Source organism: Gigantopelta aegis, chromosome 9, assembly GCF_016097555.1.
Source record: "Gigantopelta aegis isolate Gae_Host chromosome 9, Gae_host_genome, whole genome shotgun sequence".
Lineage (NCBI taxonomy): Eukaryota > Metazoa > Mollusca > Gastropoda > Neomphalida > Peltospiridae > Gigantopelta > Gigantopelta aegis.
The window spans coordinates 51,362,979-51,389,059 of NC_054707.1; the positions used below are offsets into that span (position 1 = coordinate 51,362,979).

Here is a 26,081-nt window from a genome sequence, read left to right on the forward strand (position 1 = left end):
AATGGGTAAAACCAGCATTAATGTCGGCACAATGGTTCCTCTAACACCGTTGTGGAACGGACTGAGTTGAGTGTAAGAAAGTTTTATTCTGTTCTGTCAAATCCCTTAACTAAAGTAAATAACAAACATTTTATACCAAATATGTACATATTTATCACCCATTTTTTATAATTACGACTGGTCGTAAAGTTTCATTTGGAGAGTTAAAACATTATGCTGATTGCACACGGAAGACCCGGTGGCCGAGCTGTTAATGTCGCGGGCTGTCAGATGTCTTGCGAAATGTGCAGTAGGTTCAAATCCTGCCAACTGACACTGTTTGTAAACATTGGGCCTATAGATCTTTGGAAAGGGCTTTAAAAGCATAACACGATATGAATGGTTTTGTGTAGAATTCCGTTTGTAGATCTTTGGAAAAGTATTTTAAAGTATAACACGATATGAATGGTTTTGTATAGAATTCCGTTTAAAGATCGTTGGAAAGGTATTCTAAAGTATAATATGACAGGAATGGTTTTATATTGAAGTCCGTTTATAGATCTTTGGAAAGGTATTCTAAAGTATAATATGACAGGAATGGTTTTATATTGAAGTCCGTTTATAGATCTTTGGAAAGGTATTCTAAAGCATAACATGATGGGAATGATTTTATATTGAAGTCCGTTTATAGATCTTTGGAAAGGTATTCTAAAGCATAACATGATGGGAATGGTTTTATATTGAAGTCCGTTTATAGATCTTTGGAAAGGTATTCTAAAGCATAACATGATGGGAATGGTTTTATATTGAAGTCCGTTTATAGATCTTTGGAAAGGTATTCTAAAGCATAACATGATGGGAATGGTTTCGTGTATGATTTCAAAACTAATATTTTATCATCCCCACCATACCCGCCCCTCTAACACTAGTGTAGCGAGTCCCACGCAACACTTAGGTGGGCGTGTACACCCACAGAAGCTCTTCGCTCTAGATCCACCCGTATATAGGTATTATATACTTAACGATTGTTTCAAAGCAAAACATGACAACAATCTGTGCTATATGTACGTCAGTATACGACATAGTTCTATATTCCGCCTGTAAACAATTACCTTTGAATTCACATTCACGGTTAACCAGAGTAAGCTAAAATAGCCCACATAACTATTGATTTACTGTAGGATTTCACAGAATAATATGTAATGTCACAAAGATTTGTTGGAAAGCTAATTATCATTAAGAATATCACTTTTTTAATATCATAAATCAATATCGTCTTGCACGAAGTGGTGACGTGTTTTATTTCAAGATGTAGGGTAAACTGAACCTAAGTCGGACACGATCGTGAGTCGGATAACTTTGAAGCTGTATTTCTAGGGGTTCGTTTTACGCAATGACAGGAATGAAGAATTATAAATGATAAAGATTGCCTATAGAACTGCGATTTGTCATTCTTTGCAACTTTACGTGATTTCTGACTTTTCATTTAACTCCCGACTTCCTAGTGAATGTGTCCGAGTAACAGTCGAGTTGAAGAATTTCATATTTTGTACTGTATTTCTACTAATAAATGGCTTTTTAAAAACAAACCACAGAAAATGAAGTGTTGGTGTGATCCCTTATTTCTTTCCATCACTATATATTCCACGAGCGTGACATAGCTCAGTGGTACAGCGCTCGCTCGATGCGCGGTTGGTGTGGGATCAATCCCCGTTGGTGGGCCCATTGGGCTATTTCTCATCCCAGCCAGTGCACCACGACTGGTATATTAAAGGCCGTGGTATGTACTACCCTGTCTGTAGGATGGTGCATATAAAAGATCCCTTGCTGCTAATCGAAAACAGTAGCCCGTGAAGTGGTGACAGCGGATTTCCTCTCTCAATATATGTGTGGTCCTTAACCATAAGTCTGACGCCATATAACCGTAAATAAAATGTTCAACATGTTCGTCTTTAAATAAAACATTTTTTTTTTATTATTATTTTTTTTTTATATATATATTCCACATGACTAGATGTACAGGAAATTACTGTTGCAAGTAAATCATGGGTTTATATACAATACCATACAATTTTGTATGAGAAACAAGTACCGCTGGGCTGTACTACTGGGACAACATACTGACACCCTTTGTCGTTTGCTAGGCGTGTGGGTCGACGTCTTGTTTTTCAAGACGGCAATGCCCGTGCTCACCGTGCACGAATCGTCAATGCTCACCTCCAGCCGCACAACATCTATCGAATGCCATGGCCAGCAATGAGTCCAGACCTTTCTCCCATTGAACACGTCTGGGACATGATAGGGAGACGTGTGCGCCAACGTCAACGACCGCCGACCACGTTAGCGGAACTTGATCAGGCGCTGCAAGAGGAGTGGAACAGACCCCCTCAAATGGCCATTGGGAGACTTATACGCCGTATGCCTCGTCGACTGAATGAATGTCTGACACATCATGGCGGTATCACCCACTACTGATAAAAAACCCATCAACTTTCAAATTTCACTTCTGACCCCAATCGCCATTCAAAATCTTTGGTGGTGATAAAACCTACTGTAATACTGAACTACCGGTTGTAATGTTTGCCCAATTAATTCACTATTATCATATAACCATTCCCCACAGCTAATATACCTTACAATGTTGGCAATTGTAAATTCTTATTAGAGTCCCCTACTGTTTTTGAAGAGTATATTTCAGTTTTACATTTATACAGAGATTCAAAGAGAGAAAACTCTGGAAGTTATCAATATGTGATGAAAACAAATAAGATGTAGAAAAAGATGAACAGATGGAGGAATACGTGAAATAAATGAATAAATAAATAAAATATACTTTAAATTTTGTTTACAAACAACAACAACAACGACTGATTGTATAGCTGTCTGGCTGGTGAAAAACAACACTGATTATATACGATCTTTTTTGAATAGTGACGCGAATGATTCCATAATAACTCGTTACGTCTTGTGAACGACAGCCACGTTACTGGGATCGATGTGTAAGTAGCAGTTGGTCACATGCCTTTAATGACGTCGAACATCAATGACATCAATAATCGCTTTCATTCGTTAGTTACGTTTGAACTGAGTCGTAAAGTAAATATATATAATGGCCACTCTATTCGCTTTGGTTATTTACGAATACGAAGAAAACTCTGATAAGGTTGGTGTTCCATCCACTGAATATTCGATGTTTACACATAATAAAATATGACATCAAGCTTTAAACAAAATTTAAGTAGCTGAGAAATACGCTACGACTGTTTACTACATTAGCTTATATCATATACTATGAAGTATACGTAGAAAATATTCACAGCGTATTTCTTATATATAATATATGAATGTCAGTTTGGGGTTTTAATATTTTATTTAGTTTCTTGTTTTGTGTGGTGTAATTGAAAAGCGTTCATGGCAAATGCAACAGCCATGTTTGAAAATAACAAAATGTTGCAAATAACCTTTTGTAAAATGTTCATCATGATCCACACTTGAATAGTGAATAGAAGGTATTAAATGTATTTCAAACCAAGTCATAAACGGACGAATAAAACAAAACATGTTGTGGATCTCAAGAAGAGCGGCTGAGATCAAAATTGCTCTCGTTCGACAGAAGCTAGAAACTTTCTCTATATACTGAAAACAATATGCTAAAATGTTAACTGCTGTACAACTTGTTCGTCGCGTGAAAAGAACAATTGAATTAGATCTGTCCCGCCATTTGTCACTCGGCAGATCTCGTCCAACGATTAGTGCAGCAAACATTGTCCATACAGAAAAGTAAGTTGAACTACTATGTGTCTGTAACTGGAGTAAAACACCCCAGTCACAACGCCAACGATGTGCACCGACGACCACTACGATGACGTTGTTCAACATCTCGTCACTGCCATCCAAGGTTAGCCATACAAATTATTAATATGCATGCTTCATTTGCATGGGTTGATTGTCTTATATTTGTCTGTTACATAAAGATATGTGGTTAGTCTCAAAGTTATATTACTCCTGAAAGGGACATTCCCGAATTTGCTGCATTGTAAGATGTTTCCGACAAATAAAATATTTCTACGATTAAACTTACATATTAAATATATTTTCTTGTTTAGAATCTCAGTGTCTGTATATTCAATGTGTTTCTGGTCGTCTTAATATGTGTAAGAAGCCCAAACTGGCTTTTTTCTTCAAATAATTTCATACGTACGAAAACATTATATTTTAGGAATTAAAATGAAATTTAACCTGGTACAAATATTAGAACGATTAGAAATACATTTAATATACAGCCACTAATATTTTGTGCAGAAAAAGTATAACCGTTAAAAAGTCTCTGTTAGTCGATAACATCTTAAAGGGACATTCCTCAGTTTGCTGCATTGTAAGATGTTTGCGACTAATAAAATACTTCTACGATTAAACTTACGTATTAAATATGTTTTCTTGTTTACAATATTGGTGTCTGTATATTCAATGTGTTTCTGGTCGTCTTAATATTTATAAAAAGCTCAAACTGGATTTTGTTTTCAAATTATTTCGTACGTACGAAAACATTATATTTTAGGAAATAAAATGAAATTTAACCTAGTACAAATGTTAGAACGATCAGAAGCACGTTTAATATACAGCCACTAATATTTTATGCAGACAAATATATTTGAGATGTAATTACAATCGTTAAAAGTCTTTGTTAGTCGATAACATCTTAAAAACTGCAGCAAACTCAGGAATGTCCCTTTAAAAATTGCAGCAAACTCAGAAATGTCCCTTGAAGGTCGCAGAGTGAATATGACCATACGTTTTCTTAGACCTGATCTGAGCTGTGATTTGTTTCATACCATGCCACATGGGGACATGTATTCTCTCATTTAGAATATCGGTGTCTGTATATCAAATGTGTTGCTGGTCGTCCTAATCTTTGTAATACTAGTAGTTTACATTACATTTCATTTCCTATTATATATTTTGTTCGTACAGACAACATTATTGAGTGATAAATCCCAGTTTGGGCTACTACAAACAATAGGACTATTAGAAACAGATTATAAATACAGAAACTGATATTCTAAACAACTTTAACAAGAAATATATTTAAGATGTAATTTTAATCATTAAAATACAAGCGCATTTTTATTTCAGGTTTTGTAAACTTGAACTGTGTGGAAACAAACATTAATTTGAAAATCTCACCAACAACCAATGACACAAAACAGTCTCATGCTAATTAGTGTTTAAAATTGTGATGGTCACGTTTGCCCAAACCAGGTTATGTGCCATTAATTGTAAGCCATCTTTGTCAAGCTGCAAGTTTTCCACTGCAGCAAAATAAACATCACCATGGCAACCGATTTAAATTGTTCTTTCTTAAACCCGTGCTTATAAAAAGTTAAGACCCCAGACTTAAACTGGAATCTGGATGTCAAGATCCTGCGCAAATGATGGCTGCTGTTTATCCCTGGCGTCTGAATATCTCACAGGACCCACTATCAAATCGCACTATATAATGTATATCTCGTTCACGATCGAATTTACAACATCTTGTTAAAAACGTGCTCAGTCCATACTAAACTCGGTCCTCGCTGACGCTTTCAGAGGTACATTAATCTTTGTTCTGGATTCGGTTCTGTAGTGATTATTACAACAATAATATATTGATACTAGATGTAACTCGTGATACCCACTGGAAAGTTTAGGTGGTGTGTGGTAGTCTTACCCAACCATACCCATCCGCATCCCCATCCCCCACCCCACCTCATACAGACACACGAAAAAGAAAAAAGAAAAAAAAGCCCCCAAACAACCGCCATGTAGATAGCCAGCCCTCATTAGCCGAGGCTATAAACACGGCCGCCCTGTATATAGCCACTTCTGTGTTAAGTGACATAGTAGATGGCGGCGCCCATTACGGTTGTATTTATGGAATTCTTCTTTGTACGCAATATTTAGCACGATGTGTGTATGGCAGTCGACTGGACCTGAGCACAGAAACTGAGAAAGATCCTTAGGAAAAGCGGCATCGGGTAAATACAGGGAAAGCTATCGGCAGTGTAGAATAAAAGAGGAGAAGCCGTCAGACGGACCGGAAACTGTTAAAAAGGCCTTTAAGTATTATAAATAGCACTAGGCCTACCACAAACCACCACAAAAAGCCAACTCATCGCACTGTACGAATGACGTGGGTGTGGGCAGGATTCATACATATAGCTGTGGTGGTAGGGGTGGAGGTGAAACCCTAACTATTCCTGATCATAATTGTTTTTATGAAATTGGTTTTTAAGTAACCAAAGCCAACCTTTGTGGAAAATTAGTATTTAGCACACCTTTTTGTTACAATGGTAGTAAAACTAATGTGGGCAAATGCTTTGTGTGTTTTGCGTACGTGCGTGAGTATGGTGTGGTGTGTACGTGCATGCATGTAGTGTGGTGAGTACGCGCGTACGTGTGTCTGTGTGGAACAAAACAGTTTCCATAATTTTACCGTTTGTTTAGCCATTTACAGGGGGATTTGTCCGAGATCCAGGAAGTCATTGGGTTATGGGTGGTGATCGATGAGGTCTTCTGTTTTCGTTCGTCTATTAATCTCTCTTTTTTCATTATTTTGTTTCGCACTTTTGTTGTTGGTCACATGTGTGCCTTTTCGCCCACTCTGACCGAAGCACGTATGTTTAACATTGTGTACGTGACTAATAGACGAAGATGTCTATATATACCACCTGGTCCTCCAACGGTCGTGTTTAGTCACAGAGCTTTCAGTATTATTTACGTATTTATTTTAAAGGGACATACCCTAGTTTTTAAACACTAATGCATAATTTTTACTATTAGATCCGTTTTTGATAACTGAAATCAAACTTTACTTAGATTTTATTGTTTAGATTATTCATTTCCGTACATTCGAAATGTTTTTGGTCATCATGAAGTTTTTAATATCACAAAATGCATTTCTCATATTTTTAAAAACGAACGTGCGTCTGAGAAGTAACAGTTATGGAGTCGAGTTTTAGTCTATTTTTAGAGGATATTTCACCATTTCAAAGTCACAGACTCATGTTTTACTCAATAGTAACTTTATCCAAATGCGTTACAGGTCTGTAGATTAACCAAACTTAGTGTGCATTTTCATGGACTGAAACTAGGGTATGTCCCTTTAACTTGATTTGCATGCTTATATCCAATTAAAGTTCAAGCAAGCTGCCCTGGGCGCACGCCTCAGATCTCTGTTCAGGACAGTGGGTTAATGGCTATTTGTTAGAAACAATTCGGTATAGTCGCCTTACACTTTACATACAGAGTAGATACAGTTCACTCTGATGGGAGTCGGCACCGGGCTTTGAACCCAGAACATAACCACACCACCAATGCTGATGAGCTTTCATTAGTGGGACCGGCCTCGGTGGCGTCGTGGTAGGCCATCGGCCTACAGGCTGGTAGGTACTGGGTTCGGATCCCAGTCGAGGCATGGGATTTTTAATCCAAACCCTGAGTGAGTGCTCCGCAAGGCTCAGTGGGTAGGTGTAAACCACTTGCACCGACCAGTGATCCATAACTGGTTCAACAAAGGCTATGGTTTGTGCTATCCTGCCTGTGGGAAGCGCAAATAAAAGATCCCTTGCTGCTAATCTGAAGAATAGCCCATGTAGTGGCGACAGCGGGTTTCCTCTCAAAAATCTGTGTGGTCCTTAACCATATGTCTGACGCCATATAACCGTAAATAAAATGTGTTGAGTGCGTCGTTAAATAAAACATCTTTCTTTCTTTCATTAGCGGCGCACCTGTGTAAAGTATGTTAATTCCAAGTTAATTTTTAAGCATACTTCGAGATATCCGTCTTGACGACGTCTCTGTGTCACGAAGCTATTACATATTATCTACAGTGTAACATCGTTATCTCGACCTCAGTTATCTCGCAAACCCAGACTAGTTAGTCTTAAAGAAATTGTGCCATGTCATAATTTTCTTCAACAATTAACCAAAAAAGCAATAATTGAAAAAGAAAATGCTATTAATAATTAATCTTTTTTATAGTAGAAATGTGTTATATATTCCTCATGGATTTTGTTTTAAACGCTAATAAGGACAACCGTAACATTTAGCCAGTACTAGCACCACAGTGGTGTATCCCAGATGGGCAATCGATTATTTAATCTACATTTCGTTAACACATATAATGCTACCCCGAAAGGGTAATCCACCGTTTTCATTTCAATCCAAAGAATAGATCATACAAATTCCAGTCGTCGGATCCGACCATTTGATACCTGAAATCCACCCCCACCCCAAACAGGGACTCCTAAATTTTACTGGAGGTGTCATGAAGAGCGCTTAGTTCCTGAAGGAGAACATTTCATTTGTAAAATAAAATAATAATAATAATTTAAAAAAATTATATATCTTAAAATATATATTCCCCCCTCTTATCTGTTTGAAGTATTTGGAAGAGTGAAGCTACCACAGTTTATATTCGTAAACCACATACTTTTTAGTAAATCTTGACGACAAAACCGTTACCATAATATAAAAAATGTATCTCTGTACTAAGTAGACTCAAAGTATCTTAGGAGGGTGGTAAGTTTCTTTATTCAAACCAGTTTCCCGCAAATGAATGAATGAATGAATGTTTAACGACGCCCCAGCACAAAAATACACATAAGCTATTGGGTTTCAAACAACGGTAAACATATGAATATGATTATTTACATTAAAAATTAATTATATAATTATGTAAAACCACAGCAATAAAGAGCTGTGGTGGAAACGTACAATGCAATACAATACAAACATCAATGTAAGTATATTAAAACTCCGGCGATAGTTTTCATTTATTAAACTAGTATGAGAGTGGCAGTATGTGACGGTTCAAGAGAAATGAAATCTCTAGTAAAGGATCTTCTTGGTAGTGGCTGTCCTCCTCAACATGAGATCACTATTTTGCCAAATGTTCATTCCACTGCAATGTGCAGGAGATACGGCCTTGATCGTGTATTACGGCTTTGTCGTTCAGATTGTACTGCAGTCAAAATGTTTTTAAAAATTTTAAAATAATTCGTTAAATGATTAAATGATTCTACCATATTTCGGTTACCGAATATATCTTTTCTCGTCGCCTTCAAATGATTTCACGCCACCAGAATGTGGCGTTTGCACCGAATGTCCCGCATTGGTGTGTCACACAGAAGACGATTGTTAATTGGGTTAAGTCAGAATTCGCCTTGGCTAGTCTGGAAAAAAACGTCTACAGCTGCTGCTGCAAGCTACACTGTATCAATTTCAATTTTCATTACCTTCAATAAATCTAATACGTTTCCAAATGAAATTAAATAGCGCCGTCTCAAATTACTTCTGTCTCCGAACACCTCCGGGTTCTAGAACAGCTAGTATAATTGTGCACCACTTCTGTGGAGGTGTATAAAATCACAAATTTGACATGTGTTTGACAAATTGGTTATAAGTACTAATAAGTGACTTCATTCATCATTTTCTTATCTTGTTATTATTTTTGTTTTTAAAACATTAAAAATATTTTTTATTATTAATTTGAAATAAAGCACCAAACAAAAAATAAAATAAAATAAAAATAAAAATGGCTACGTCAAAGAAAGAATATGTTAGAAACATGATCTGACACTATTTATTTTGCCGATAACAAAACCAAAATAATTATTATAGCAAAATGTTATTAGAAATAAAATATTGGGTCGAATTTACAAAGCCTGATTATTATTATTATGTCTTACACGCGTGTAACTATATACATTTACAATGCTCAAACACCTGTGCGTGTAACTATATACATTTACAATGCTCAAACACCTGTGTGGGTAACTATATACATTTACAATGCTCAAACACCTGTGTGGGTAACTATATACATTTACAATGCTCAAACACCTGTGCGGGTAACTATATACATTTACAATGCTCAAACACCTGTGCGTGTAACTATATACATTTACAATGCTCAAACACCTGTGTCTAATAAAAACAGGTTTTGCAAATTCAGCTCATTAAGTTTAAAATGCTCAATACAGGCCAGCGTTTTTTGGATGAATGTCGTCCTTGTTACTAATTTCATTGGACACTTATCATATTTTCTATTATTAGCATGATGGAGGTTTCATTTCGGAGCGTTTCATATCGCGTCAAAACCGTTGCAATATGCTGTAAAATATTTGATTACTCGAAAGCTTCCTATTACAAGTTGTTAAAAGGAACGACTAAAACATGTTTTATATTTTATTACCCTTAACTTACTGTTCGAATCTAAAATAGATACAATTTATGCATTGTCTTTTATAGTTGCACGAAGCTACACTAGGAGCAGACCTTTAGTAATATGCATAATTTCAATTCGTAATGCATTAGTTAATGCTGCATTTTCAATTTTAAACAAAGTTTAAAACAAAATCAATTATACCATTAGAACAAATTGGTTAATCATCGTCAGCTATTTGATATTAAAAATTTGATAATTCTGACACATATATGAGACAAAACTCGTTGTATTTCTGTTCTTCTAGCTAGTTTGTTTTTAATACGTACCTTATCACAAGAATAATGACATATACCATGGTCTTTGATACACCAATCATGAGACACTGGTTGGGACAAGTATTGTATTGTAAGATATTTCTACATTCTGTCGCATTATGACATTTGAAATGTAAAACTGACCCGGAAACTATCTTTGTCGAGGTATATTTACATTTATTTGTGATATCTATATATGCATTACCATAGTCTGACACCCAATAGTCGATGTATTTTTCGTGCTGGGGTGTCGTTAAGAATAATAATTTTAAACGTCTTGTGGTGGACGACAAGAGGGGTTTCCCCGAATAATTTATGGCTAAATATAGCATGATCACCATCGTTGTTTCGTTATGGAAAATATTTAGTGTGCTGAATGAATATGCATAAGACAGTGACGTCACTAGTTAATGCGTGTGACACACTCAAGATTCCCTCCTAAAATACTATTTATTACTAGTAAATGGAAATATTTGGTTGTAATGTTTATAATGAATGAATGAATGAATGAATGTTTAACGACACCCCAGCACGAAAAATACATCGGCTATTGGGTGACAAACTATGGTGATGATCAACATCAATATAAAAATTCAAGATTTAAATAAAAACAGTGTAAAGAACTGTGCAAAAATACAAATATCACAAATAAAATTTCAATTTGTGCTGTATTGGCCATTCTCAAAGAGAATGTTACACCCCTGCACCACGGTGAGATTATAGCACGCGCATAGGCATATAGCTGAAGATATAAACTTTATGTTTCAAAGCAAGAATTAATCAATATTTTTGGCGGGAACCTACATTATTGCATTTTTAACATAGCACCTTTAAAAATTAACATTGTAATAAAATTATGAACTCAGAGCTATACAGTTTGAATATCTTTTGCTTTATACTTTATATTCCTACTTTTGCTTTCATGTAGATGCTTCAAAGCGTCTTACAAAATACCTACGTAAAATGTTCCAAACTTTATTCGAAACAAGAACACCGTATACGTGACATGTTTTCAGTACGCACACTATAATAGCAGACCAGAGCAAATCATACAAATTACATCACTGTACAAGAACACCGTATACATGACATGTTTTCAGTACGCACACTATAATAGCAGTACGCACACTATAATAGCAGACCAGAGCAAATCATACAAATTACATCACTGTACAAGAACACCGTATACGTGACATGTTTTCAGTACGCACACTATAATAGCAGACCAGGGCAAATCATACAAATTACATCACTGTACAAGAACACCGTATACGTGATATGTTTTCAGTACGCACACTATAATAGCAGACCAGGGCAAATCATACAAATTACATCACTGTACAAGAACACCGTATACGTGACATGTTTTCAGTACGCACACTATAATAGCAGACCAGGGCAAATCATACAAATTACATCACTATACAAGAAAGTTATCGTTTGGTTCTTTTTCTTTTTAGCCAAACTGCAATATTAATGCAGGATTTTCAATATTTTAAAAATAAAATTGTAATAGCTTTTATTAGAAATGAAAACAGGTACGTAATGTCATCTCCTAATATATGACTGTAACTTGGCAAACAAAAAAGTGTCTGATTTTAAGTTTACTTTATTTTATTGTTAACCTTTGAAACAAAATTCATTTGAAAGATTTCAGCAAACTTGATGTCTTGTTTTGTGAATCAGCTGACCATTTATAGTCAGTTTGCATCAAAAGGGAACCGATAAATTGGCATATCTGTAACTCAATGTGGAATAACGTTAAAATCCATATCAAAACATATTATTACCTTTTAAACCCATACCAACTCGTTAAACCATTTGAGAAAATATTCTCAAAGTAAATAAAAAGGTGGTTTTTTTGTTGGTTTGGGGTTTTTTTGGTGCGCGCGCGCGCGCGTGTGTGTGTGTGTGTGTGTCTTACAAATTTCTATCAAATTGTATGTATTAAATCGCCTTGGTACAGGGCTGAAGACAGCTGATGGAACAGCCAATGTTAAACATTCTCAGTTACGTCTTTAGTCTCGATATACTGCATTATCGATTACTTCCGGTGACACTGCATAGATTGGCTATAGCAGCATTTTTCTTTTTTATCCTCTGTGTTAGACATGAACTTTAATCTATACAATTTGATGATCATTTGTAAAGAAACTTTTTCTTGTCATCAATTTTATCCTGCAGCGAAACATGTTATAAGAATTGGTATGGCTTTAAAAAAAAGAAGTTTTATCATTAAACACTATGTAGTTATAAGCCTTTTCGTCTGTTCCCTTTTGCCGCAGACGGACTATAGTTCCAGACTGAAGCGTAACGTTTTAATGCGGCGTTCACGAAAAATCACGCGGATGTCCAAAAAGGCGTTAGGCTGGAAACCGCGCGTAAAGATTTAAGACAATATTGATGAAAACCCCTCTTATTTGATATCTTATGAATTACAAACATGTCCTTGGTACATCTGTATACCTATAATTAATTTGTATCCTCTACAACCTTTCAGTCATGTTTATAAATCTCAGAGTTTGCTGACAATCTACTTACGGCAGAGAATTCCAAATATAACCAGATTTGTCAGTGTGGAAATAATACCAAATTTAATACGATTTATCTGGTGTGTGATGATTCTTTCCGACTGGGAATCCCCCGAGTAGTGCAGTAAAAGGAAATTAACGCGACCATGGCTCCGCTCGAGTGTGTAGCGTGATGCACTCTGCATGTCCGTGCGTATTAACGTGGATCCAATGCTAGATGTTCATACTTCACCGCCAAAACTAATTGACGAATGGTCGACTCGCTTACCACTGATCAGTTCCGTTCATATCAATATGGTTTTCTCCGTCCCAATCAGTGCACCACGACTGGTATATCAACGGTCGTGGTATGTGCCGTCCTGTCTGTGGGAAGTGCATATAAAAGAGTCCTTGTTACTAACGGGAAAATGTTTCTCTAACACATGACAGAATTACCAACTGTTTGACATCCAACAGCCGGCGAATGTGCTCTAGTGGTGTCGTTAAACAAAACAAACACACGTTTTAGTGTGTTTTAGCGCGTGGCAGTTTACAAAGCGTCGACCGACGACCTACATTTCAGTTTGGCATGAGGTATGAACTGACCTGTATACGTTGTCACTAAATCTGGTTGGCCATGGCAACAAGTAGACGGATCATTCAGTGCTGATTCTGCTCATACACAACCCGCATTTCTTGTACTCCAGACTCCAAACACATATTGCATGCCCACATCCTTTCAAGGTTCAGATAAGCCCCTCTCTCCCGAGACCCTACCCCTGGCAAGGTCACTGGTTTGGTCCAGGGCAGAAGGGTAAGCGTGGTAAGGGTAATTTAAAAATTCAAATTATAATAGTTAGGGGAAACGGGAATTTTTTTTTTTAATGCATTATCTAAACATTGAGTTTCGGGCAATAACCTTTAAATATTTAACTTAACGCCATTTTAGAACGGAATTCCAAATAATTTGAAAACGTGTTATAGTTAACCCGGGTTTAGGAAGGTGCCAAAAAGTATGGGGACACACACACACACAGATATACATATATATATATATATATATATTAAAAACATCGCCGCTGCTACAAAGTGCCCCCTTGCAACGCCATTTTAGAACGGAATTCCAAATAATTTGAAAACGTGTTATAGTTAACACGGGCTTACGAAGGTGCCAAAACGTATGGGGACACACACACACACACACGTATACGCACACACACAAACACATATATTGCCCTGGAGCGAAGGTTCGGAAAGGGGGTGGGCTTTTTGCACACAATCCAGCTCTACATTCAGCGACAGCGAGCAACGCTAACGTTCGCGACCTAGTTCATTGATTTCCAACGTGGTCATTTGGTGTTTTGGTTTGTTTAACGACACCACTAGAGCACATTAATTAATGAATCATCGGCTATTGGATGTCAAAAAAAATTTGTAATTCTGACTCGTAGTCTGGTGCCTATTTTCATGTATATAGAATGTCTTATTTTAACGCGTGGCTTTTCGAATTTGGCGCTGGTTCGATCAACGCTCTTCCGGTTAATATGCGTTGACCTAATTTCAATGTCACCAGGTGATCGACGATCCAAGCATGAAGTGTAGTTCACCGTTAAACGACCTTGACTTCTATAATTATACATATACGTGCAAACGTTCTAAGAGAAAGTAATGACACTATTCATTAAATTAAATTAATAGAATATTTAGCCAATGTCTACATATTATATTATAATATATAGAGGCTATTTCATGGGGATTTTTCAAATAAGATTTTAATGTCAATTCGTGATGTGTGAAAACTATATTTTCACGAATTACGAAGCAATGAGTGAAAATATGGTTTTCATACATCACTAGTTCAATCTAATTAAAATTAGCTCCACTATTACATGTGGATCTAAAGACAGCCAGTTGGAGCTCATGTCCACCAATCAAAACCTTACTTGCAGAATCCTGCCAGTGATTTAAAAATAATTTGAAAACATTCCGAATTATCCTGAGGGTATACGACATGTTTCGTGTGAATTACGAATGCCTTAAAACATGTTTTATTTTATAAAATAAATAATTTGTAATGTAAAACTGAAGACTGATTTAGTTTTTTTTAATTTTATAAATAAATAAATATTTTTTAATGTAAAACTGAAGACTGATAACCCACCCCGTACGTATTGGTATGGTTCGCTGTACTGCGGCCACTAAATAGACTCGCCCGATATTTTTAGAATTTGTATGCTCCCAAATAACGTTATAAAAGGCGAAGTGTGATTGGTCAATATTTAAATTATTATTTACAGACGAAATGTTACCTGGACATTGGGGACTACGCAGTGTTGTTAGTTTTAAATCACTGGCAGGATTCTGCAAGTAAGGTTTTGATTGGTGGACATGAGCTTCAACTGGCAGTCTTTAGAGCCACATGTAATAGTGGAGCTAATTTTAATTAGATTGTCACTAGTTGATATAAAAACCATATTCGAAAAAACACAAGATAAAATGGTCTATTTATTATATACATTTTTCTTAATGTTTGACACTATCTTTCGCTTTTTGTTAATATCCTATCGAAAACACGTAACGCAATGATATATTTGTTCCAATAGAACTTTTCCAGAAAATGTACTTGACCATAGACTTTTTGAAAGAATTTCTAATAAAAATGATCTTTATTTAATTATTAAATTAACGTTTATTTAATAATACTGCCGAGCAAATATGCCTAACGAAGCGATCATCCAAAAAAACCCCCACAAAAACAACGAATCGAATGCCATGTTTAATTTTTCACTTACACTCAATGACAATACATTGTGTCTTCATTATTTAGTTTCGTACTCCAGGAAGCGACACTGGCCTCAATAATCAAAACAATATTTTACAAGGGAGATAATCTAATCATGAACTTGTTCAAAAAAGTAAATACTATTTCTATATTTTCCTTTTATGGTTTCTGTAAATCTATATATTTCATTGATATGTATGTAATAAATAGAGGATATTCCAGTGTTTGTTTTTGTCAAATATGATTTATATCTCATATCGTGAAGTTTGCAATCGTATCTGACGAGTGTGATATGATTGCAAACTTCACGAGATGAGATATAAATCATATTTGACAAAAAACATGAAATTTTCTATTTATTATATAACTTTTGGCAATTTACCTTTATTTTAAAAATAGTACCGCCTTTGTTACAGTGAAGATAACACTTTCTGCAGTGACGATAACACATTTTAGAGTGAAATCGTGAAATTTTCACTCTAAAATGTGTTATTGTCACTGAGTGACTGATAACACTTTTATTTCACTGATATTCATCGTTTAAGCTGTCGTTAGTGAAATCGCCACGTGAACTAAAGGTGAATGTGTTGATTGTTTTACATATTAATTGGCCAGAAAGGTATTTTGTTTATTGCTAGTAAGTTTCGTTACATAGATTAAGTCATATATTGTTCATTGTGTGCAATACTTTGATGTAATGTTTTATTTGTACAATCTACCTGTAAACCATCATGTCACATATGTAATAACTGTATATATAATTATGTTTGTATCAACCTCAAATGCCGTTGCTGAACGGCCAGCGTGAAATAAACTGTTCAGATGTCAGTCACAACAGCGCTGCGGTCAGAAAGGGTTTAAGATGACCATCTAACACGTGGACCCGTCGTCACCGAATGGGTACTTCGAATGTACCAAACTGGTGGCAGAAGTATACCAAAGGTGTTTTTAATGGACAAATAAAACAAATAAAGTACGTCTGGACCGCGAACCACATCAGAATTGTAGCTGTGGTTGAGTTTAGTAACTTACGATCTGAGTTACGACTGAAGGGCCATTGTCGTATAACCTTCTCACAAAGTGAACATAGATAGTCGTATGCAACCATCTAACGAATACAATAATGCAAAGATGTCTTCTTCAACTTATTTTCGTGCTTATATCCAATTAATGTTCAAGCATGCTGTCCTGGGCACAACCTCAGCTGCTATCTAGGCTGTCTGTCCAGGACAGTGGGTTAGTTGTTAGTGAGAGAAAAGAGAGTGTAGTGGTCTTACACCTACCTACTGAGTCGTTAAAACTCGTTCTGGGTGGGAGCCGGTATCGGTATGCGAACCTTGTACCTATCAGCCGTATGTCCGATGGCTTAACCACGACACCACCGAGGTCGGTGATAGTAAATTAAATGATACTTTAGTTAGCCACAATTCGGAACACAGCTAGTTCATTTCTGAAGGGATTATTTTTGAATGCTTAAAGTATCAGAGTTGTCTACCATATGTATATTGAAGGTTGTAAATGTAAATGGCCTAAACAAAACGTTTTGTAACGAAGGTATTTTGTATGCGTTAGTTAAATCAACGGTAGTGGCTTGTAGGTGCCTTAGACCTGCCGTAAATGTCCATTGTGGTTTATGACAACATTAAGCTATGTCGTGTCGTGGGATGCCAATAGTAGGGGAACGTTTAGGTAGCTGATAGTAGGCAGTTACGTAGCTCGAGTGTTCTTTAGCTGTGGTCAAAGTATCTAGAGGACACCCGAGCTGATTGTAGGGCTACAAACAAGTTAGTGGCAAGGGACCGGGTAATCATTTATGATGATTAGCTAGGCCCGTGGGAACCGGGTTGAGAGGAGTCCAAACCCTCTCCGTTTCAGAATGAAAGATTTATAAATAAAGATTTTTAAAATATGGCCTGTGCTCCCTTCTACTGGAGATCGTGCCCCCCCCCCCCCCCCACTCTCACTCCATATATCGTTAGCGTGTATATATATATATATATATATATATATATATATATATATATATATATATATATATATATATATATAACTTTTCGACCTGTCACGCCCAACGCCACTCTGTTTATACATATTGTTGTTGTCGTTGTCGTTGTTGTTGTTGTTGTTAACCCCTGCCCCTTTTTCGGACATTATCGGTAGACCTGTATAGTACTAGATGAATTATATTCACCGTTTGTTTTATTACAGTGAGTATTTGAACCCCATCTGTCATGGTTAAGGATTTGTCATTTAAAACAACTCGTAAAAATGGGTATTGCATTTGTATCTGTCATTTATCATTAAATAACAGCTTAGAATGCATTCTGAGTGTCTGTGTTTTTATTTACTGATATCCACAAACCGGGGCACAACCTTTTCTTGATACCGCCGTAAATACTTTGAACTAGAAGTCGCCATTACACAACTTTGTTAAAGCCTCTTCAGTACGGTCTGCCCTGAGACACATGGGGCGGTCTTTATTGATGATATTTACTAAATGTTTTACTTGGGTTATTAATGGAATATCAATACATAACTACCAAAGAATCGAAATGCATTTGTGTGTAGCGTAACAGCTTAAGTAACATAACATTGAATTTCACTTTCTTCTGCAAGCGCTAATCTGATGCTTGATTACAACATGCAGTTCTTTTCAATCACTTGATTTTTTTTTTTTTTTTTGATTTTTTTTTTTTTTTTGGGGGGGGGGGGGGCGGGGCGGTGGTAAATACTAGCAACATATGTTCGTGTAAATTCCATGCAAATATTTCTAATTAGCCACAGAATGTGTTACGCTACGTTAAACACATAATTTGTAATCGATAAACATCTAAAATAGATTACTGTGCGTTGTAACTGGCCTCGGTGGCGTAGTGGTTAGGCCATCGGTCTACAGGCTGGTAGGTACTGGGTTCGGATCCCAGTCGAGGCATGGGATTTTTAATCCAGATACCGACTCTAAACCCTGAGTGAGTGCTCCGCAAGGCTCAATGGGTAGGTGTAAACCACTTGCACCGACCAGTGATCCATAACTGGTTCAACAAAGGCCATGGTTTGTGCTATCCTGCCTGTGGGAAGCGTAAATAAAAGATCCCTTGCTGCTAATCGAAAAAGAGTAGCCCATGTAGTGGCGACAGCGGGTTTCCTCTCAAAATCTGTGTGGTCCTTAACCATATGTCTGACGCCATATAACCGTAAATAAAATGTGTTGAGTGCGTCGTTAAATAAAACATTTCTTTCTGTTTTTTACTATGCGTTGTTGTTCGGTTAAATGTAAAATGACAGGATACATGCAGTTGCATCAAGGTGGCATTATACCAATCCAGAACGTTTCGTGTCCATGCACCTTAAATGTTAATGAAGTAAAAGCAGATTAAGGTCTGGTTATTAGTAATGTATGACACTGATTATTTTGTGAAAATACTATTTAACTAAATTCAATGCTATTCTATTCATTCATTCATTCCAACTTATTTTCGTGCTTATATCCAATTAAGGTTCATGCACGCTGTCCAGGACAGTGGGTAAATAACCCAACTAGTTAGTTAGTTAGTTAGTGGTTAGTGAGAGAGAAGAGGGCCTTACACCTACTCACTGAGGCCTTAAGAACTCGCTCTGGGATGGAGCCGGTACCGGACTGCGAACCCTGTACCTACCAGCCTGTAGTCCGGTGGCTTAACCACTGCGCCACCGAGGCCGGTTATATTTTATTCAATTCATTTATGTTTAATGTATATACTTATCTATTCCTCTAATGGGCTGGCCAGTATGCTTCTATGTTAAATTTTTATTTTTGAATTAAAGTTTTACTTGAATTGTCCTATTTTTTCATAAAATAATCTTGTTTTCTTTCGTTTTCGTAACTGTTCAGAGAAGCAACATATATTTATCAATTTACTACGCAATCAGTAGAATGTAAACTATGGTGTTAGCCAAGAAACATGTTTATTTTCATGCTATGGTTAATGCGGCTAAATGTAACGTGTTTTTGTTTGCTCAAGTGTGGTGGATGAAAGGTAATGCAAATTAAAGCTAATTGTTTACCCATGGTCGCAATTGTGCACGTGTGTAGGCCTAATGAGCGGGGCTGTTCTAGTGAAACAAAGAAAATAAGTTACTAATAACATTGTTTGTTAATTAAAGTTGAAGTTCTTTATTACTTTGAGGTGGGTTATTTTTTTCCATTCATCAACTTAATGCATTACATAATAGAGCATACAGAACTTTAGAAATATACAGTATGTACATATACAAAACAATGGTGGGTGTGGTTTAATAAATATATTCATATCCAAATAAAAATGATAAGTTATATTTCCAGCATTGACTACTAGTATGTCTATGTTATGCTAGGCTCAGATTGTCAACTGTCACGACGAAGTCGGCCAACTCGACGGTTGCGTTGTAATTTATTCACCTCCCTAATTGCGTGTGCGCTCAGATTAGCAACTCATGGGTTATACGACGAGAATCGAGTTTTAAGAACGCTCAGACTAGTAACTAGACAGTCGTAGAAATCGTGAAAGCAGAAACTTGGCCAACTATGCCGTGACAGTTGGTAGTCTGAGCCTATCATTACTACAGTATTTGATCTCTAATTCTATTCGCCTGCACTATTAATGTCAAATGGCCTGTTCGCGTTTTATTTACGCTCTGGTGTAAACTACAGCTTTAGGCTGTTAACCCAAGTACATTGTTTCAAAACCTAAAATCAAATTATTTGGTTGAACAGTTACGGTACTGTACACTTTTATGTGAAAAAATCAACCTAGCTTCCAGTTCCGAGCTAATTGTATGTTCTAACTGACTGTTAAATGCTTGAAACCTTTTATAAATTATAATAACAATGAGCATTTATTTTTGGTGAACCATCTAAGTATGTGCCCAAATTTAAAATGCCTAATTAGTACAAACAAGTTATGTATTATTATTTTTTAAATATTATTTATGATTATTTCTGCATATCGGGTTTTTCACTTCCCTTTCTTTTCTTTGGGAACAATTTAATTTGAGACTGTGTCCACGGTTAACATCTACAAAACAAAGACGTAATGCCGGTAGGTACTGAGTACGCATTCTGGTACCGGGGAGTGTAAGGCCAGTTCATCGACTCCTCTCTCTCTCTCTCTCTCTCTCTCTCTCTCTCTCTCTCTCTCTCTCTCTCTCTCTCTCTCTCTCTCTCTCTCTCTCTCTCTCTAACAACTAACCCTTAGCCAACTGTCCTGAATACACAGCCCAGGTAACTAGATATGATTTAATATTTTGGAATATGAAATGCTCCAGGGAGAAGGTGCTAAAGGTACGCATCCCCTACCCCTGAATTACCCTCGTATTTCTCGTATTGCACCGACATGCAGAACTTTTCTTGTCCTGTCCCGATATTTGTATCTTAGATGCCACATATTCCATAGCATTCTTAAATATCGAAAATCCCTTTTATATAATATGTATAATATTTTAACTGTATATATTTTATTGTTTTATTTGTGTTGCCGTTGTTTTAACTGTATTGTATGGGTTGTTTACTTTGTCTTTTAAATAGTTTTAGCGAATAGTCTCTCATAACTCAGTATAGAAGTTTATTTTGTTTAACGACACCACTAGAGCACGTTGATTTATTAATCATCGGCTACTGGATGTCTAACGTGGTAATTTTGACATATGGTTTTAGAGAGGAAACCCGCTACATTTTTTTCCATTAGTAGCAAAGGATCTTTTATATGCACCATCCCACAGGCAAGATAGCACATACCACGGCCTTTGTTATGCCAGTCGTGGTGCACTGGCTGGAACGAGAAATAGCCCAATAGGCCCACCAACGGGGATCAATCCCAAACCGACCGCACATCAAGCGAGCGCTTTACCACTGGACTACGTCCCGCCCCCTAACTCAGTATAGAGTGGCTCATTACAATTTTATAATATATATTGCTTGTATTTATATGCTAAATATTATTCTGTTGTAATGAGGTGTATATCTGTCTGTCTGTATTGATCAGCTTGCCAAATGATCCTGTTTTTTTTTTTTAATAATGTGGTCCTTTCTAAACGTTGTACACTCTCCCTACAAACATTCTGCATCCGCCTCGGTCCCCGGTGATTTTGTTGATGACTATACACCAGGTATGACTGGATGAGAACAAACACCACTAAGTTTTAGACCCAAATAGCAAACAATGTCGTAAGAGGACTGAATCCTTAGAAAACCACTCGAAAGACACCCACTTGATACGACGTTAAAGACGGCTAGAGGTACAATAGCCTCCACGTGTTCTGTTAATTGTTAAACGGCCGTCCAAATTGACTCGAGCACTAATAAAGCTAATGGTTACACGTCTACTAGGCACAGGCCGTCTTTATGGACAATAGAAAAATCACACAGGGCCGTTAAAAACCGAGCGAGGAGAGCGAGACTCGCACGCGAACAAGTGCTTCCACTGCATGCTAATGATAAGTCGCGAACCGAGGATAAAGCGGCCAGGATATTAGCGTTTTTCACCTGCTAACCTCTACTGATTTTCACTACTGAATTTGATTTCTTCCGTGGTGTTTGCATAACGTTACAATGGTGGGAAAAGGAAAAAAAAGAAAACAAAAACGATCACAGAAAAAAGTATCAACAGTTCAGATTAAATAGAGATTATCACAGTGTGGATGTTTTTCGTATTGATTCTAACGTTTGAATATTTATCACTGGAATGTGTTCGCTAGCGCTGCGCTCACTGGGTTTGACAAGATTTTTAACAACGGTGAATGTGAGATAAGTTTTCAGAAGGCTTCCGCATGAGTGATTACCAATGATCCTTCACACGCATAGCAGAAATCGACAACAGATTGATGTTAGCGGCGTCACCAACCAATAATTTTTGTTGTGATTCTAACAGTAAACCTAACAGTGCGGGGGTTACGTAATTGTTGTGTCGTGCGATACACACCCCTGTAACAAGTGGCGCCGTATTAAGTATCGAACTGGTAATTTGTTACTGCGCTTGCACTTGTCTCCCGTACTCTTGAATGTATTGAACTCGTTCTTTGAGGGAAGCATGTGTAATTCCACATGACGCCTTTGCTTACGAAGTGTCGCTTCTTTTCTGTCAGTAGCCGACAGTATAATAAGACATTGCTATAGTGTGATGATAAAAATGTCCTTCAGAGAATTCTTGTAACGGTGTCTTCGTTAAATATCTTGAAAGAATTCTTGCGGGTGTGAATTAGTTAAATGTAGTGTGACTTCGCGAAATATCTTAAGACAATTCTTGCGAATGTGTATTCATTAAAAAAATTCTTTTTAAGAGAATTCCCTTGAACGTGTATTCGTCAAATAGCTTACGGCTGCTTTTCCTGAGTGTGTATTCGTTAAATACGTTTAAGAGGGTACCTCGTGAGTGTGTATTCGTGACTGTTCAGTGAGAGACACTGTCGGTATGGATGCGTACGAGGACGCGGTGATTTTGTTTGAGATGAAACAGTTGCGCTACAAGCGAGCCTGTGACAATGCCGCTACTCTGAGTGCACTCTTTTCAGACACCGGCGCTGTGTACTGCAACACGACGTGGGACGGCTTCAGCTGCTGGCACCACACCCCCGCCAACACCCTCGCCGTCGTCTCCTGCCCCAGGGACCTGCTCGGCGTCGACCCGCTACGTGAGTACATTTATTTATAGTATTATAGAGTATTAATTAGTACATATATTTAGAGTATTAATTAGTGCATGTATTGATCGTATTCTACTATTAATTAATACATCTATTTATAGTATATATATATATATATATATATATATATATAATTCGTACATCTATTGATATTATTATATAGTATTAATTAGTACATCTATTTATAGATGAAGTATTAATTAGGTTATATGAAAATTACTTGGTGAGCGTCCTTTTTTCTACAAAATGTAGGCACAAAAAAAGTTTATATTTTTATATTTAATTTGAAAAACCAAAAACAGGTGAGATAACAAGATAACAAGAAGGCGTTGTTTAATATTTCATGTTGATAAATGGTTTTGCCCATGAAATGCTATTTTTATGAATTTTCTACAATGTCATTTGGTCTTGAAGAGTGGAGTTGTTCATAAAACATACTAATATATAAAAACTACACAAAGTCCGTTTTAGGTGATCGGGTGGGTACACGCACCAACTTCAGTATCCCCTTGCCACCAGTCGTCGAAGGGATATATCGTTTGCCCGTACGTATTCGTTTCTGATCCGATTTTCATAAAACTTCACATATTACAGGGATAGGAACATCATGTCTTGAAGAAAGGAAAGAAGGAATGTTTTATTTAATGATACAGTCTGTCGGAATTCATGACTTTTCGGCCCCAAGGCAGTTCGTCCCTAAGTCGATTCGCCCCCAACTGTTTGCCTGTTCGCCCCCAACTATTTGTCAGTTCGCCCAAAACTTTTAGTCAGTTCGCCCCCAACTCCCAATTATTTGTTACTTTTAAACAATTGTTGTATTGTTTCTTTAGAGGCCCGCGCGTGTGTGTGTGTTTCTTCAGAAAATTAAAAAGAGCACTTTTACACATATAAGGCTGCATTAGAGGAAGCTCGCCACACACAGATGGGTCCAGATCACACATTCACATCGACATAGGGGTGCTATTATGGGGGAAAACTGGTACCTTTGTGGGGGCGAACTGGTTACGCACGTGGGGGCGAACTGACATCCTATTTGGGGGCGAACTGACTGGGGGCGAACAGACCTGGGGGCGAACTGGCTTGGGGGCGAAACGTCTGGTACCCCTCTGTCTTGAAGGAGTTCGCATTTTCCTGGTCTGCATCAAAGGTCAAGGTCACTAATACTAAAAATAGACATACGACCTCACCGCTCTAGTGACATCATTTCTCATCTTTATATATAGAAATAGGATCATGGTATCTTTAACTAGTTCGTGTTTTGCTTGTCTGGGTCAAAGGTCAAGGTCTAAAAATAGAAATATGATGTCACCGCTCTAGTTACTTCATTTCTCATTCGATTTTCATGAAACTTCACATATAGGAATAGGACCAGGACATTATGAATGAGTTCACACTGTGAAAGGGGAATCGAGTCATTTTCTAAAAATATACCAATACTCTTGATGACCAGCTTCGGTGGTGTAGCGGTTAAACCATCGAACTTAAGCCAGGAGGTACTGGGTTCGCTTCCAGGTACCGACTCCCACGCCCGAGGCAGTTTAATGACTCAGTGGGTAGGACTAAGGCTACTAACACCAATTTCTTTCACTAACCACTAACAACTAACCCACTGTCCTGGACAGATAGCCCAGTAGCTGATGTGTGTGTGACCACGACGGCGTGCTTGAACCTTAATTGAATATAAGGACAAAAATAACAATGAATGAATGAATGAATGAATGAATGAATTCTTGATGGGTAACTGCTACATACAATTACAGTTTCAAGAGTTGATCAGTCATGCAATACACAATCCAATTAAAATTAGCTTCACTGGGTCTTACCAGTAGATCTAACAGCACTGCGTGGACTCCTATGTCTAGATGACATTTCATCTATAAATAACAATTTGTGGGAATGGGAATAGGAACTCTATTTACGTGCCCATATCCAATGAAGGTTCAGGCACGCCGACCACGGGTCCAGCCTCCGGGGCAGGAATAACAATTTAAATATCGACCAATTACACCTCGCCTTTTAGAGCGTTCTTCGGGAGCATACAAATTCTAAAAATATCGGGCGAGACTATTTAGGCAATAGGCGAACTTGTTGGTCAATTTCAACATTGAAAAAAACAGGGGGAAAACTGCAGTAATAACAGAGGTTTAGATTTCTTACGTGTACCTGTACGCCTACGTGTGGTGACCTACTTGAGTGTTTTACATCGTCATTTTTAGCGCGTCACGTGATATTTCTACACGTTACACGTCGACATAAACGTGTGGCGCCGAGTTTACACGTATGTACAAACTTGTAGAAGATAAACTTTCTATTTATATTATTCTACATCTTAAATTATATTGTTTTAAAAGTTGAATGTATATATAACTGTTTTACAGTTATTCTACAAAGAATAGTGTCGAATAAATCATTATAAATCGCTTGTGAAACAGTGGTGTGTGTGTGGGGGGGGGGGGGGGGGGGGCGCCCCATAGTTCCGCCACTGTTGTGAAAGCGTGTCAGTTTTTCATTTAAAATATAAAGCCATCATGTTCAGTTCTACTACATCTAATCTATGTATCGCACACATGTGTTTTGTGACAGTCAAATTTTTACATTATGAAGAAAGCTGGTCCAATCATAATGTAGTTTTC

General features: G+C 37.1%; 1 protein-coding gene across 1 annotated transcript in view; it reads left to right on the forward strand.

The window, feature by feature from the left end:
* The window catches only part of LOC121381627 (corticotropin-releasing factor receptor 1-like), a 154,855-nt gene that overhangs the window by 82,208 nt on the left and 46,566 nt on the right, over positions 1-26,081 (forward strand). Inside the window, exons 2-3 of the mRNA XM_041510963.1 lie at positions 2,124-2,395; positions 23,200-23,436. Coding sequence (XP_041366897.1) covers positions 2,124-2,395; positions 23,200-23,436 — 509 coding nt within the window. The remainder of the gene's footprint in view (positions 1-2,123; positions 2,396-23,199; positions 23,437-26,081) is intronic.